The sequence below is a fragment of the Corvus hawaiiensis genome, chromosome Z (assembly GCF_020740725.1).
Source record: "Corvus hawaiiensis isolate bCorHaw1 chromosome Z, bCorHaw1.pri.cur, whole genome shotgun sequence".
NCBI lineage: Eukaryota > Metazoa > Chordata > Aves > Passeriformes > Corvidae > Corvus > Corvus hawaiiensis.
The window spans coordinates 64,387,769-64,403,725 of record NC_063255.1 but is presented as its reverse complement, the minus strand read 5'-3'; the positions used below and the strand labels follow the sequence as shown (position 1 = coordinate 64,403,725).

General features: G+C 36.8%; 1 protein-coding gene across 50 annotated transcripts in view; it reads right to left on the bottom strand.

Moving 5' to 3' along the window:
• The window catches only part of PTPRD (protein tyrosine phosphatase receptor type D), a 1,183,457-nt gene that overhangs the window by 42,559 nt on the left and 1,124,941 nt on the right, over nt 1-15,957 (bottom strand). For all 50 annotated transcript variants that reach the window (XM_048291456.1, XM_048291457.1, XM_048291455.1 and 47 more), the window contains one exon: nt 5,920-6,095. In XM_048291456.1, coding sequence (XP_048147413.1) covers nt 5,920-6,095 — 176 coding nt within the window. The remainder of the gene's footprint in view (nt 1-5,919; nt 6,096-15,957) is intronic.

The window sequence follows — 15,957 nt, the reverse complement described above, 5'->3', positions numbered from 1 at the left end:
GATGTTCTCAACTTCAAATAACCAGACTTCCAGCCTATGCAGTGTGTAAAAGCAATTCCTTCACACAAAATTAACCCTCCTTAGAGTATGGCATTTCCATAGCTATTTTACTGGATGATATTAACAGTCTGAGTTTTAGCTGAGGCACCTTGGCACAGCACTTCCCCTTGAAATGTGCCTAGAAAATGAACTCTAAGCTTTTTTGGATTAGATTCTTACATACATTAAGCACCTATGACTGACTGCATTTCAGTGAGAGCTGACCATGTTCCTGCCCTTGTGCCTCTGAGAATCCTTCCATAATAAACAGTTATGGTTAAGTGTTACAATTCTGGCATTACAACTGGTGACTTCACCCCGTACAATGGTGTAGGAATTCTTGGACTGTGGCCATGGCATTCTGTTACAGTGAAAAAAAAATCAGTACAAACCTACACATGTTTATTTTTATTTTTGTAAATCTGGTGAACACATGGTGTACTTGATTTTGTGTTTTTCTTTTTTTCCCCTCAGTTCTCTCATTCATTCTTCATCTAACTCATATCTTTGCATACAGTAAGCACTACAGAAGTGAAATAAAATTCTGATAGTACATTATTGATACAGAAGGTATTAGTTTGCCATTAAAACTAGGGAATAAAAAATTACAAAATGGCACATTTAATTCCTCTTTAGTAAAACAATACAATTCAGTATGAAAAATGCCATCTGCAACCTGTCCTATCTACTGATATCTGCTGACTGATAAGTTAACTTACCACTTACAAGATAAAGACATGTATAATTTTTTCAGTTGCTACAAAGCATAGCTAAAATTTCTTTTTGTATTTTCCTATGTTTAAATACATTTCACAACTTAAAAAAACCAGCATACTTTTACATGCCTGTGCTGCCCAATAAGAAACATCAGTGAAAGTTTTCTTCAAAAATAAATTACAATTTGCCTAAATACAGTGGAATACAGGTGCATATTGGGACCATATTGATAATGTTGTTAAATGAATTTTTAAGTGCACCTACTGCTGACTTCTCTACTCCTTTAGAGAAGACATCTCATTGTCACTTATTTTTGATGCAATATTTTGACAAGCAATACCTCCAGTATTACCCAAACATATTTAGAAGGAAAGACCTGAAATTTGCTTCAGAAGCTCTGCACAACAAATAGAGAACTAACTTCATCACAAGGCCGTTCCAGCCTGCCGTTCCAGCCTGCTGTTCCCAAGGGTCCGGCCGGACACTGGGATCAGGGGTTTGTGAAGCTTTTTTTGTCCCATCCCTTCCCGGGATCCCAGGGCACCGGTGCCGCGTGCTCCCCGAGCTCGCTCCGGAGCGCCCCCTGCAGCCGCGGGGGAACCATCGCACCTGCCCTGCTCACCGGGAGCCGCCAGCGCCCCTGCCGGCTGCGAGCGGAACTGCACCCGAGGGGAAAGGGCCCGACAGCCGAGAGGGCTGGCGCTGGGTTTGTGATTGTTTGCTGTTACTGCCATAGTTATTGCTGTTTGTTTGCTTGTTATACACATATAGATATATAATAGTAAAGAACTGTTCTTCCTATTTTCCACATCTTTGCCTAAAAGCCCCTTGATTTCAAAATTATAGTAACTTGGAGGGAAGGGGGGTCGCATCTGCCATTCCAAGGGGGGCTCCTGCTTTCCTTAGCAGACACCTGTCTTTCAAACCGAGACAGATATTTTTTGCTTATAATATTGATGATGATATCTACTTCATGACAGTCAAACAGGTGTTTGGACCAGGCTAACAGATTGCCACAAATGTAGTTTTCTCATGTATTCATTTATTCATTAGCAAATTTTAACGAAGCTGATAGTATCATTATGAAAACTAAAGCCTTCCTCTCAGTATTTGAATACTTGATATTGTCATTTACCTGTGAATATTTGAATACTTGGTAGTGTCATTATACTGTCATTTAGCTGTGACCTGATTGGGTTTTTTTGTCAAAAGATTTTAAACTGAGAAACTGGGGTCCCAATATAGAAAATACTGTAATGAGGTTAAGGAACGAACTATTTTCTATCAGTTCCAAGACAACATAGCAAATGTATTCCAAATACAGAATTACAAAACAAAGAAGGAAAGGATTGTATTCTCTTGCAAATGGACAATCTACAACAGTATCCCACCCTGAAAAAGGAGGCAGGACTAAATGTTTCTGGTTGGAGGCCGTGTTATCTTTTGCTATAAAAGGAGATTTTTCAGCTGATCATTCATAAAATTCACTATAGCACATGAGTACTCAGAACATTCAATTAGTTGAGAGGAACAAAAAACCCCCAAAAAACAACAACAAAAAAATCTAGTCTGCACTGCTTGGGGTAGAAGAGAAGACAGAGAAGTGGGAAAGAGAAGTATCCACATTAAAGCTTTACATGTTTTACATATTTCCTTAGTATAACAGTACTGCTTTTTTTAAATCTCTAATTTACAACCTTCAATATTGTTCTTTTATTTCACAAAGATTAAACTCATATCTGTGACAAAAATGCTACTAACCCTGTTCCAGGCACTGCCAGTGTGTATAATCCTTTTTGATACAAATTATTTTCATGGTAGCTGAATGATGGGACTGACTTTCTCGCTGCAGTCTGGCTTAGGTCAAGGGAAATTCAGGTGATGACATTTAATATGAAACCAAGTAAGTGTGAAAGGTTAGAAGTGAAAGATCTTTTTTTTCCTTTAGCTTCCTTATAGGCAAACAAATAATGAATTCACTGTAACATCTTCATTTGATCTACTCAGCTGTAAAATATGAACATTCTCAAATCTGCAGTCACTCAGACATCTAACACATGCTAATGAACCAACTTTGTTTCTGCAGATGCAATTAAAATCCTCATCTTTATCTATGCAGTCCAGGTTAAAAAGGCTGATACCAGGCTGCAGGACTACATGATGAAAAAAAGCTAGCTAAACAGAAATGACGACATGGAGATGGAAAGCAGAAAGTCCCAGGGAGAAACAATCTTGCCTTGCAGCAGGAATAATGATCAGGCTGCCAAGACACAAAAGCAATCAAAACAGAATCAAAAGGAAAAGAGAAACAAAATTAGCAAAGCTCTTCATCCCTAATGATATGTAACAGTGGTTATATTTCATTTGAAATCTCACTTGTTTTTCTGCTATAAGAATATGCTATATAAAAATGATAGCATGAGGAAAAAATAGCAATGAAATATCATCACTGGGTTTTCTTCCTACACAGGGATTCCCACTGCTGTCTCACCATCAATACCATTAATTACATTATGTGCAGCTACTGTATTAGAAGAGGTAACTGGTATGCCAAATTTACAGAGCTGCAGACTCTGAGAGTGGGAGCTGAGTTATGTACTGGATAGGTGGTATGCAATGCTCTGCATTGAATGCATCAAATTCAGCCTATGAACACAGAAGGCACTAAATTATGCACAAAAAAATACACAAACATAAGCATTGAATGCAGGAGCAATCCATTGACTAGAATGTCTAACTTCTCATTCCACTTAGGGAACATACTGCTTCTGAATGCTAATCACTTCTGGAGATGATTACTATTCTGATCAGTGTTTTTTTAGGGTGCAGCCAACAAAGGCTAGAGTTAGCTTAAAACTCTGCTAGGCAATTATTGGAGAGAATGAGAAGAATTTCATTTAGTTACATCAAAATGTCTTTCTAGACAGTGGTTGCCTGTGGCCTGCAGTATTAAGACAAACTCTCAAGTACTTAAGTATACCTTTTGCAATGGGCTGCTTATTATAATCAGATTTTTTCTTTGATCTGGTGTCATTTAACAGCAACTTTAAAGAATTAAGTAGTGAAGAAATGGGAAAAATTTCATTTTCTCAATTCCAAACAGGCAGTTCCAGGACTACACAAGGCCTGTAGACCCAAGATAAAATTAAAAATTCTACTAAAATTAGCCACTGCTATGTACTAATTGACATAAGGTATGTAAAGGCAGTGATGTTAATGTGGGTTGAAGTTACACGTGGGAAGTGATTCTATAATTAGAATGCTATACATTGCTTGAACTGCATAAAGCCCACTCTACTTTTAGAAATGATGGAAAGGGTAAAAGAATAGATATATATGTGTTTTGGTAAGCCTCCAGAAAGGAATGACTGCTGCCAAGAGGTTCAAGTTATGTAATCATTGCAATTACAGGTATCCAAGCATATGAAAAAGACATCAATGCCAACACAGTACAGCATTAGGCTTTACGGTGCACTCCACCCTGTTCCAAGCTTACACATGCTAAAACATTTCCATTTTGAAATGGAGCTCATCCATGAACTACTGAAATATCAACTACTATCTAGTTACCTCCATAAGGTACTTTTACTGATTTAAAACCTTTCTGGATGATAAATCTTTTATCCTCCTCCCTAATCTCTTTCTGTATTACTGAACTGTTCTTGATCCTCTGTATTTATGGCACTTTTTAACTCATTGCACAGAGCCTTCAATACCTTAGCTTTTCCCACCTTCCACCTGCAGTCCTGCAGCCTGCTTCCCACTTACAGCTTCCTATCCCTTCACACAAACTTCCAGAACAGTGTACATCAGAATGCTTGTGACAGTGTTTTTCCTGTGACACTCCTGTTTGTTATTCATCTCCTGGATTTGAAAACCCTCCTACTGTTGTTATGGCAGGGTCTCAAGGGAAGTGATTACCACTGATGTTAGAATCACCCCTTCTTTCTCCCCCTTTCTGATTTCTACGTTTTGTTGAAGTTTCTGGCTAGTGATATAGGACTCATAAACGTGTTTGTAGAAAGCTCAGCAATGAACCAGCTGTGTAGCACTCTCCCTAGCCAACGTGTGCTCCCAGCAATGGTAACAGCATCATGAGCACAAACAACCCATGAAGACTGCAAGTCCATCTCAACACAAAATACAGTTACTGTGGAAAAAGTTGGATGGAGGAACATGACTGAGGGCAAAATACTCGTTTGTCTTCCTGATTGGCTGCTGAGGATGAGTTTTCCCATTTCTTTTTCTCCCCATCTTTCTCTTCTTCTTCTTCTCTTTTATTTTTTCCTCTTTTACGCTCTCCTCTCCAATAACATCCACTCTTAGAACTGATAAATGCCACCAAATATGGACTCACTAGTAAATATTCATGCAACACACCATGGACTGTTACTACTCTTTCTATCACCTTTTTATCTTATAACAAAAACAAGTTACTATTTTTTATTTCCCTTTACATATAGCACATATTTTATTATAACTCTTCTAATAATAGAATCTATGGTTCTATTATTTAAATAGTATCCTTATGCTATTATCAGAACAATATCCTTATGTTTTAGTGCTTTACTTTCCTATTTTTACCTTGGTCTGCAAAATTGAATTTGAAATACCACAGATAATTTTGTATTCTTTTATTGCATTTGTTATTGTAGTTTTCCTAGCTACCAGCATGTGCTCAAAAAAACCCCATTTCTCAACAAATCCAAGTCCTTGCTGATGTTAAATAATGCTGAATCTATACCATTTAAAATTGAGAACTGAATGCTGTTGACGTACATTCACTTCCTCGTAACAGGATGGTACGATCATATTCCTATTACTACAGAGGAAATAACTCTTTTGGTCACCTCCTAAAATTTCCAACATGATTAAAACAGAAAACAACCCACCAAAATCACTGTGATCAAAAATTTGAAAGTTTTCCAGAGTATAAAAGAATACTAGATAAGTGGCATGACTTGGTAGTTTCATAGTGAAAGCAAGATTTCCTATATGTTAGTGATTTTCATAGTATAGACACTTTTAACTCGTGGTAACCTAAAAAAAAATCAGTTTTTACACATATAAAGAAAGCAGGCAAACATACATGAAGGAAACAAAAAACTTAGATTAGTGGTAATTCAGGCACAATATTATTAACCTTGCTTAAGCTTTCCTTACCCTGGACCTCTCCTCTAGTTTTGTCATCATGACGACAGTTGCACCTCGTTGTTCCCACATCATTCTCCAGAAGTCACCAAAGGTTTCTGGCAATGCCCCCTGCGTTGCTATATAAGCATTCTGCTTCCTGTATCCATCTATATAGTTGGCATTGATATAGTCGCTGCCTGGTATGCCTGCAAAGAGAGGAGAATGAAAACACAGGGCAAAATTTCTGTGCTGTCCTATTGTACAAGGGCTGAAAAATCCTGTGACACAGCTGATTTGGTGAATCTTGGCTGGCTCTGTGCCAGGTAGTGCGTGGGTACTTACAAGTGAGTGTATGCCCTTTGTGGAGTCAAGAGGCATGGTGGTCTCTCTGAGAATAACTATTCTTTTGACACAGGAGACTTTGTTTGATAAGAAGTATAAAAAAAGCTGGAAAATCTGTATCAGGTGGAGAGACCTGGGGGTCAACACAGCAGCATTTAAAAGCTGGTCTGATGCTGCCTGCAGACACCCAACAGTATGGCAGTCTCTACCTGGGACAGATAGGGAAGATTCTTGAGCAGATGCCCTGGATAGGCTCCTTCAACATTCCTGTTGAGGTTATTCCATTTCCTTTAAATACAGAAGGAAAAAAAAAAAATTATCCAGGACTACTAATATCACTGCTATACTCATTTTTCCCATTAAATGGGAAAATAATTATTGTAACAAAACACATTATGTAAGTCAGATTTAAGAAACAGTGAAATTTGCTATATGGTGTCTGCATGAAATAAAGACCTCTGCAAGACTGAGTAAGAATTAAAAGCATGAAAAGAAGGTGGGATTCAAGACTTGTGTGCACATGGGACCTACATTGTTAGTTGCTCGAGGCTCAGGTATTTTGGACAAGATTTACACAGGGACTTTGGCTGTGTCTACCAGATACCTGTCCATTGTTTGAGCTCCACAGGAAGCAGGCCAGTTTCTAGCTGCGATCTATTTAACTCATGGTATGCAGTAGGAAGCCTGTACTGAGTGTTGGAACATGCTGCCTACCAAGGTCAAGCAAGTTTATTAGCTGTAACAAAGGTCACATTTCTAGTCTGCACTAATAAGGCAGCCATGCTAATGGAAATGGTAAAGGTGGACTTAAAAATTCTCAGATCACTGCTGAATTCAGCAGTGCCCAGCTTTCAACTCGAACTATGTGCATGTTGAAAGATAAAGCATGGAGGGATCAGTTTTTATGTCACTGCTTGCTTTTTAACTGATGACTAGAGAAAGAAAAGATACTCATGTGAGATCTCAGCGCTGGCTGAATGGCAAAGCAGTGTTAATTAGCTGAATATAGAGCTCTGTATCTTAATAAGTTTTGTTTAAGTAATTGACAGAAGTTCCCTCTTTGAGCAGAAATTAATTATTTATATTTATGCAGCCAATCTGCCATGCACAAGTCTAAAACACAAGGCTTTCAAACTCTTTCAAAAGAGAGTCAAGGTGGTAATACCAGCTCCAGATTTATTCTAAAGCAATGACTGTTTTCACTCCACAAAGCAATGAAATTGCATTTCTTTGGCTGTGAAACAGAATAAATTGTAAATAAGTACTTCCGAAGCTTTCTGTCAGAAACCAAATCTTCAAATCTATTCTGATGCGTTATCTCCTGCCAGTGATCCCAAACCAGGAATTACGGGAGCTGTACACTCCTGTCTTTCCTGATTGTAACACATCTGAAAATGTCTTCCAAAATAATTTGAATTTGAATGGAAATTAGCGGTACCTCTTTAAAAGTGACTGTTCGTTTTTAGCTACAATTTTAATAGTTGCCACACTCATTCTGGATAAGCTTAATGTTTCATTCCACTACTTACTTAGCAGTGAATGAACCCACAGACTAAATGTCACAGTAAGTAAGATCCCATACAATCTGTAAATTATTCAGATTATGGGTTACTGCAGCTGTAGTCTAGCAAAAAATTTTGCCTTCATGCCTAATAAAATTCCATATATGTTCTTGTTGTATATGTTCAAATCACATTTAAAGTAAAATTTTAATTTGATTTTACTTTTTTTACACAATGAGAAGAAAAACCGGACAAAATATTTCAGAGGTAGAAAGACCTTGTAACTTCAGGGTCACAAGAGAGGCAGAAAATGGCACTCCTCAGGCAAGATTAATGAATGGACACAGGAAGACTGACTGTCTGATTTGACCTGATTGAAAGTCTCTTCCAGGAGAAAAACAGAACAAAATAAAAAACTAGTTAACCTGCATAGTCTATAGCCAAAAAGCCTGTTTTCCCTCCATGAAAGGTAGAAATTAGAGTTCGAAAGCATCTACTCTTGTAGACCTGAATCAGTTTTACGTGACACTTCTTATTGTGGATATTGGAATTAATTATATAGAAAATACAACTTCTAGGCACAATGCTGTATTTTCTTCCTTTCTCAAGATAATAAAACCTTTTTTTCCCCACGAAACCAATGAGAAAGAAGAATGAAGCCAACAGGAGAAATCTACACCAACTGGGTATTATTACCAAAGGAACTGAAAAAGCTGGAAAGAAATTTTTTCTGCATAAATTAGAATTATATTATGATGCCTGGTATCATACTTTGAAGCACATGTTATAAATAAAAGCCTGAGGGAAAAATGAAAAACAACACTTTGTAAAGTGATTAAATGATCTTCTGGGAAAGCTGTCCTCTGGAACTGATACTGCACAAACTCAGTGTGAAAATTAAGCATGAGAACTATTGCAAGCTGTTCCCTAAAGAATGATAGTTTCAAATTTTAGCAGTCAATTCTAGTACCTGATATAAAAAAAATCAGAATGCCTATATTGTAAATACTCTTTCTACTTACTGATTTCTATTAAATTTATTGATAAATCATATTGAAACATGTAACTTCTAAATTAAATAAATTCTAATTCTTTAAATTAGAATGAAGAAAAGCTTCCAGATTATACTTTCCTTGATCTAAGATTCAAGTAAAAAAGAATTAAGATTAATAATTACTGATAATTGCAAAGAGGATTTCTTCAAATCTAGGTTATAGTGGAAATTTTCACTCTGTTTCTCCCCTTGATTGTCATAAAGTGGACACAAAAAATTCTGTTTGTCCTTTAGCTAGAAAAATTATTTTAAAAGGCAAGTTAGCTTCATGGCACAAAACGAGGATATACTTGGGACATGGACATGAAAATCCATTTACCACAGACCCTGAGCAACTATTCATGAATTAATCAACAAAGTTTTGAAAACAAACAAACAAACAAACAAAAATTTGTTGCTCCAACACTTGCACTGAGACTTTCACCAAGGGTTCATCTCTAGCAGAATACAGTACTCAATAGAGTTTTATCTCTGCTGAGATCAAGAGAACAACTTGATTCAGAATGCTCATCTCCACTATCTCACACACAGTATCCATTAGGTATGTTCTTTGTTCTCCATCCATTCTCATAGTCCGTTTAAGTATCATACACATTGCTCACAGAGTCTCTTTTCATCACTGTTTTTATGCATGACCTCAGTTTCACATCCTGCTCCAAAATCCTTAAAGCTCTCTAGGGAAGGTATTTTATCATAAGAAGACTAATGAATTGTGTGCAGTTTAAAAATAACAAATACAAAACCTGAATATCTGTAAATATCTACAATGACAAAGCATAAAAATTTATCAAAGATAAGTAATTTTAAATATTAAAATGTCCCTTTCTGCAATGACTTTTCTGGCCATAACCTCATTCTGAGCTGAGAAAATGGAACAATTTTCTGTCAAGTCTAATAGTGCAAAAACAATCAAATGACAGCCAGTCTGACTGCAGTACAATGAAATCCTGCAGACTTTTGTAAGCTGCCATAGCTTGAAGGCAACATACCCACAAGCACAGCAGCAATTGCCATCATTACTTAAATTTGGGTTTCATAGTTAAGAGAGGTCAATTCTATAAAAGCATGGGTCAAGAAGGGGACAAAGCAACCAAATTCTGCCTACAGTAATATTGATATAAACCTTACCTAAACCTACTGGCATCAGTGGGATTTACTGTACATTTAGGATGGCACACCTAAAGTGTAAATTTAAGGTAATCCATGTAGTATAACTTGACTTCTACAAGTTTCACGAAAGTAGAGACACAGTTTCTGCACAAGAAGTCAGTTAAAGCTCCTGAACCATGATTTTACCACAAGTATTTTCTAATAGCATTTTCAACTATGGTGATGAATGACCAGAGTCTGCAATCTCTTTATTTAGCCAGACAGGAGTTGAGCACAACAGGGGAAGAATCAGATGAGTAGTTCAGCATAAAAGACAATCTATTTTCAAATATCTCAAAAGAACAAAGATGTTTAATTTTTACATAGTAAGAGTGAATGAGCAATGAAATAAAATTAGCCAATGCCACAATTAAAGTACCAAAGATTAAAAATCCCATGAAGTATATTGCTCTCAATTTATGCTGAGAACTCATGAACAGAGATGACAGTACAGCTTACTGCAACATAGATCCACAAGGCTAATAATGTAGACCTTATGATTCACTTGACTTCCTGAAGAGAGTTATAGTCTTGAATAACCTTAATTAGACTTCAAGTTTTATTCACAAACTGAAATCAAATAATGAAATTATTTCAAGTCTTTACAAAGGCTCCATGCTGAACAGCCTTTCTATTTACAACAAATTAAACTACAAAGCTTTGTTTCTGTGCTGCTTCCCTATGACATATGCTTTTAGTCATAAATAGTGTGAAGTAATAGGATTAAATTCCATCATGCTTGTAAACAAGTTGAAAAAATACCATAATGAACTCAAGTGCTGATGAAGTTGTACTATTGATTTAAATTAATGTCTGGCGTTTTGAACAACGTCAGAGCAAAAACCACAGGCTGGTTGCGCATGTGTGAACAAAACAGTGTGAAAAATCTAATTTACATAAGAGGTACACATCAGGTTAACTATAAAAGGATGCAGATCAGGCCCCTTGCTATCCTCTCTTTTTCATCTGTCTCTCTTTTGCTTTCTTTGTTGCACAACCCCTGCTCTGCACCATCCACGTGGCAGGAACAATGTGGAATCTAAGGACTGGTGATATTGTTTGTTCTCCCTCTCTCTTGCTTTGTCTGATCAAAGCACAGCTGTCATATTCTATCCCATACTCCATAATGAACTGTATTGCAGTAGTGAGGAGATTGTAGATGTGTGTTGTGGCTTGTGAGACAGCACCTTTGTATAATGGCGTACTATAGCTTGTTAGCCAGCACTTTTGAGGGGTTTATTTTAGGAGCTGAGAACTATTTAAATGTACTGTACAAAACTAACAGCTTGTTAGCCACCACTCTTGTGGACACAGATTGTAAGAATGTAAAGGCTTGTTAGACAACACTTTTTGAGTCTAAATAGTGGTCTGATTCCTGGAGTTAAGGCATGTCTGCAATAAAAGCATAAGAGCCCTGACTCGTGGTCTGATGTCTTTGTTCAGCCTGATGAGAACTTACCATGACAACGTGCCCCCTGCCATGGGCTGTGACAGCAGCCCCAGCTGGTGATGCTGTGCCTGATGCCTCCCAGGACACTGGTGGTCCTCCTGGCTGCCAGGGCACTGCTGACTCATGTTCAACTTGCTGCACCAGGTCCCTTTCTGCTCTCCAGCATCTCATTCCCCAAGCTGCAGGGTTGCCCCATCCCAGGTGCAGAATTTGGCACTTTCTCTTGTCAAACTTCATGTCGTTCTTGACAGCCCAGCCCTCTAATTTGTTGAGGAATCTCTGCAGGGCCTCCCTGCCTTCGAGGGAGTCAACAGCTTCCTCAATTTTGTATCATTTGCAAACGTGGTTAGTATCCCTTCCAGTCTTGCATCCATGTCATTAATGAAGACGTTGAACAGCACCAACCCTAAGGTGAAGCCCTGTGGAACCGCACTGGTGACAGGTCACCAGTCTGATGTCATCCCATTTACTGCAAGCCTTTGTGCCTGACCTGTGAACCAATTGCTCAGCCATTGCATGATGTGTATATCCAGCTGTATGCTGGATGTTTTTTCCAGAAGCATACACCATGAGCGAAGGTACAAAAAGCTTTGCTGAAATCCAAAAAAATTACATCAACTGGCATTCCGTGATCAGCTTGATCAATGAACAGGTGCTAGGTGCCAGTAAAAACCGTTTATGTGGATGTTTTTATGATGTAAAATCTATATAATTAAGGAAATCATAAAATTGAAATGGTCTAAGCACAAATCTGTACTTTAAGAACCCACTGAAATATCAAGCAGCACAAGACCAATGAAGGTACTCTACTAATGAATATTTGTAAAATGAGGCTTTTTACAAAGACTGAGGAAAATTCATTACATATCATCCTAACAAAGTAAGCTAAGAAGGAAAAAGAAATGTCAGGAAAAGAAAGCCTACATATAGCTGAACTGTGAATAGACTGTTAAGAGGACTAGGAGAGTCTGGTGAAGAGGGAAAGGATGAATGATACGGAGTCTCAAAGAGAACTGCTGAATTATAGACAATTATGGAAAGAAGGCAATGTCAAAAAGAGACAGACCAAAGATGTAGAATTAGGCATGACAAAGAAAGGGATTGTTTACAGGACAGAAGAGAAGTATTTGAAAGGAAAAGGAAAAGGTGAGAAAAATGAAATGTAGGTAGGCAAACTAGGAACTAAAAGTGTAAAAGATCTGCAGGTGAGAAGAGAAACTTGGAAGGTGACCAGCAGAAAAACATGCAAAGAAGGAGGAGCTCCTTTAGGAAAAAGAAAGGAAACATGGCTTTGTTTTGTTTTGCTCTAAAAGCTGTCCAGTCTTGAGAAGTACAGAATGAAAATACACAGATTGTTCTGCGCAGGTCCTCGGAGGCATAGATAAGAGCATTGCACGAGGACACTATCCACAATACATGGCAGTATGTGCAGATAGCAGCATGGTGCACAACACTACAAAGCAGACACTGAAATCTAACATGATCATACTGTGATTACTTCACAGCTGTCTGAAGCTGGGTTTAGTGATCTCTTTAACCCCTAAACACTGATTAACACAGCAGTTAACAATCAAAGGAATCTTTTCTTGAACAGAAATATTAATTTATACTCTGAATGATGCACTAAAAGGGATGATGACTGCCTCTTCTAATACAAAATGAAATGATATCTGGTTTGATATTACCTGCAAAACCCAGTTTCAACAGGAGTATGCACAGTAAACAGGTATCAAATCTTCATTAGTCAGTCAAGAGCAAAGCCACTGGATGTTTTCTTGAAGTTTTCCCCAATTGGAAGTATGGCTACATATACAGGAAGGATTGTTCTGAGCAGATTTCAAGGGTATTAAGAATGGCAGTATTTAAGTTAATATTATTACAGTATCAGTAGACTCAAACACTACAGCTTGCCTCGGCATTGTTGCTGAGACAGCCACCATGAAGTCTACTCTAGGAAATCTACTTCACAAGCTCTCTAACACCATGAAATCTACTTCACTGATCTTTCTGTATCCCGCTACTCATCAATGAAATACTTTTGTTGTTTTTAGGGCAGTCCAAGCTTGCAGGGTGAGGGGCCATATAATTACTCTAAGTGTATGTTTTGTTAGCAGAAGGCAACATAAATGAAAAGTAGGAGAGTGCAAATAATTTGCATTGGTCATGACCCTTCCATAGTTATATTGCTCCAAACAACTTCTAAATCTAACAATGATCGTCTGCATACTCAAAGCCGATTTACTGGCAAATGGCCACCAGACAAATAAGAATTTTAGCAGCTTCTTGCCTTTTCTTTCTTGACCATTTGTATTACAGTCAGAGCTTTCTAGTGTTAACAGCATTTTAAAGTTACTGAATTTCCCATAAAAAAAAATTACCCTGCCAAAATATGATAGGTTTTTTTTCTTTTAATAACTGGCATTAGACAAATACATCCACATACAGAAGACTTTTAGGCATGGCTATCTCCTAAAAGAATTGGCAACACTTTTTAAAATGCAGAATGTTTATCCATTCCCTCCCCGCCCCCCAATTTTTATTTACTTCTTAGAGGTTGAAGATCACAGATCTCGCTGTTTTAACTCAATCTATTTCTCTTTTAATCAGTAGATTCTCCCTTAAATCCATTTAGATGCATATAATAAACTTCACTACATTCTAAAATTCTGTCATTGTACTTTAAAATTCCAAGTGTCCCTCTCAGAAACAGCCGAAGATAGCACAATATGAGCTGATTTCAATACTTCAACCAGATTTCAAGAACATGGGAACAAAATTTTGCAAAGTAAAATTTTCTTTTAGGAGGGAAATCAAATTACCACATCCAACCTGAGTTTTCCCTCCAAAGGGACATCTAATGTAATAAAATTTAAACATGATAAGAAACTAATTCCTGTGAAATGAGCAATTATGTTGTGGAACTCCATGCTGTATGTAATTACAGAGGTCAAGAACTTAATGGGGATTCAAAAAGAGATTTGAACAGGAGTTATGAGAGGTACCAAAATAAACACTTTGAAAGTGTTAGTAAGCCTTGTGTTTCAGATCTAATGCAATTAAAAAAAATTTGATATTATCAATAGTTGGAAAGAAGTCATTTCAAATCTCTGCAAATTGCTTCTTAATACTTTCTAGTAATCACTTCGAATAGGCTAGAAAGTTGTGCAACTGCACAAAACTGGCCTTGTGTCTCATTCTAAAGTACTAATTACAGTATTCCATATTTCTGCAACACTGTTAAGAGGCCAAATGTTCATCAGTGTAGGATTACAGTTTGGTAGATGCTCAGTCTTCTCTTCATATATATTTGCTCTTAAGCAGTAAGAAACTGCCTAGGTGTAAAATGAAGCTCTTCTCATTAGAAAGGGCATAGTTATTATTCAAACCTCACTAATAGCATTCATTTTCTCGTGGTCACCAAAGAAATGCAGATGAGGCCTATATGTAAAATCTAACCAAATATTCTCCAAATAGTTGTAACAAAATATAATATAGTCCAAATTTAGGTCCTGATTAAGTTGTATAGTAACATAGGTAAAGGAGAATATATTTTAAAGTAATATTCCAAGTATTGATTTCCCTGGTAACATGAAAAGAAACACAGCTGTCAACTGAATACAGTGCTGGCCAAACTGTGTATTTTCATATCTGAAATATCTACTTAAAACCTGAAAGAGAAGTATTTATTACTAAATGCTAAGAGCAATGTATTAAACTTATGAAGGTACACACACAAAATTTCAGCAAAACAATCATGCAAAATCCCAGGAATAAAAATTTTTAAGAGGACAATTATATCTTAAATTACTTCTGGCTTTAAGACTAAATATAATTTTATAAAATGGCATTTAATATTTGATGTATTCACCATATGCTTTTTTCACCATAATCTAAAGACTTGGAAAATACTTAAAATCATGCAAATCAAATGGGTCAAAATCCCATTTTGTAATCTGATATTACAAAAGGTTATAATATTTTTCTCTGTTTAGAGTCAATGACTATGAAAGAATTAGAAATTTTAGCCTAATCATGATATTTCTTACTTTAAAAAGGGAAACAAACATGACAGTTTAACTATATTTTGTCCCTTCTTAAAATACTCAATGCTTTCCAGGTACAATGTAAATACTTTTCCGTATTTTTACTATCTCTTATTTAAAAACATAGTCCAATGTAGTGTGCTATTGCATACTTTCAATTACTTTAACTAACATTTTCTGCTTTGCCTCTTAAATTTTCTTCCTATTCTCCAAATATGTTCATTTTTTTTAAGGGAACCAAATTTCATGGGTCATTTACATAAAGAGGAAAATGTCCAGTTGTCTATTATATAAATTAATAAATAAATCTGTTTGCATGTAGTCTTTTTGCTCCCCTTCTCTCCCCCTTCACACAACCCTTTTTCCAAACAAAATCCCGGAAAAACTTGAGTCTTCTTTTTGTCAGTTAAGACTTATTTCTGAGTTAAGCATTTTGTTCTGAAGAACTTTACGTAACATTCAGAAAGGCTGTCCAGTTTCTTTTCGTGGCCTATCCAGACCATGTACTTTGACCTCTTGTCTGGACCA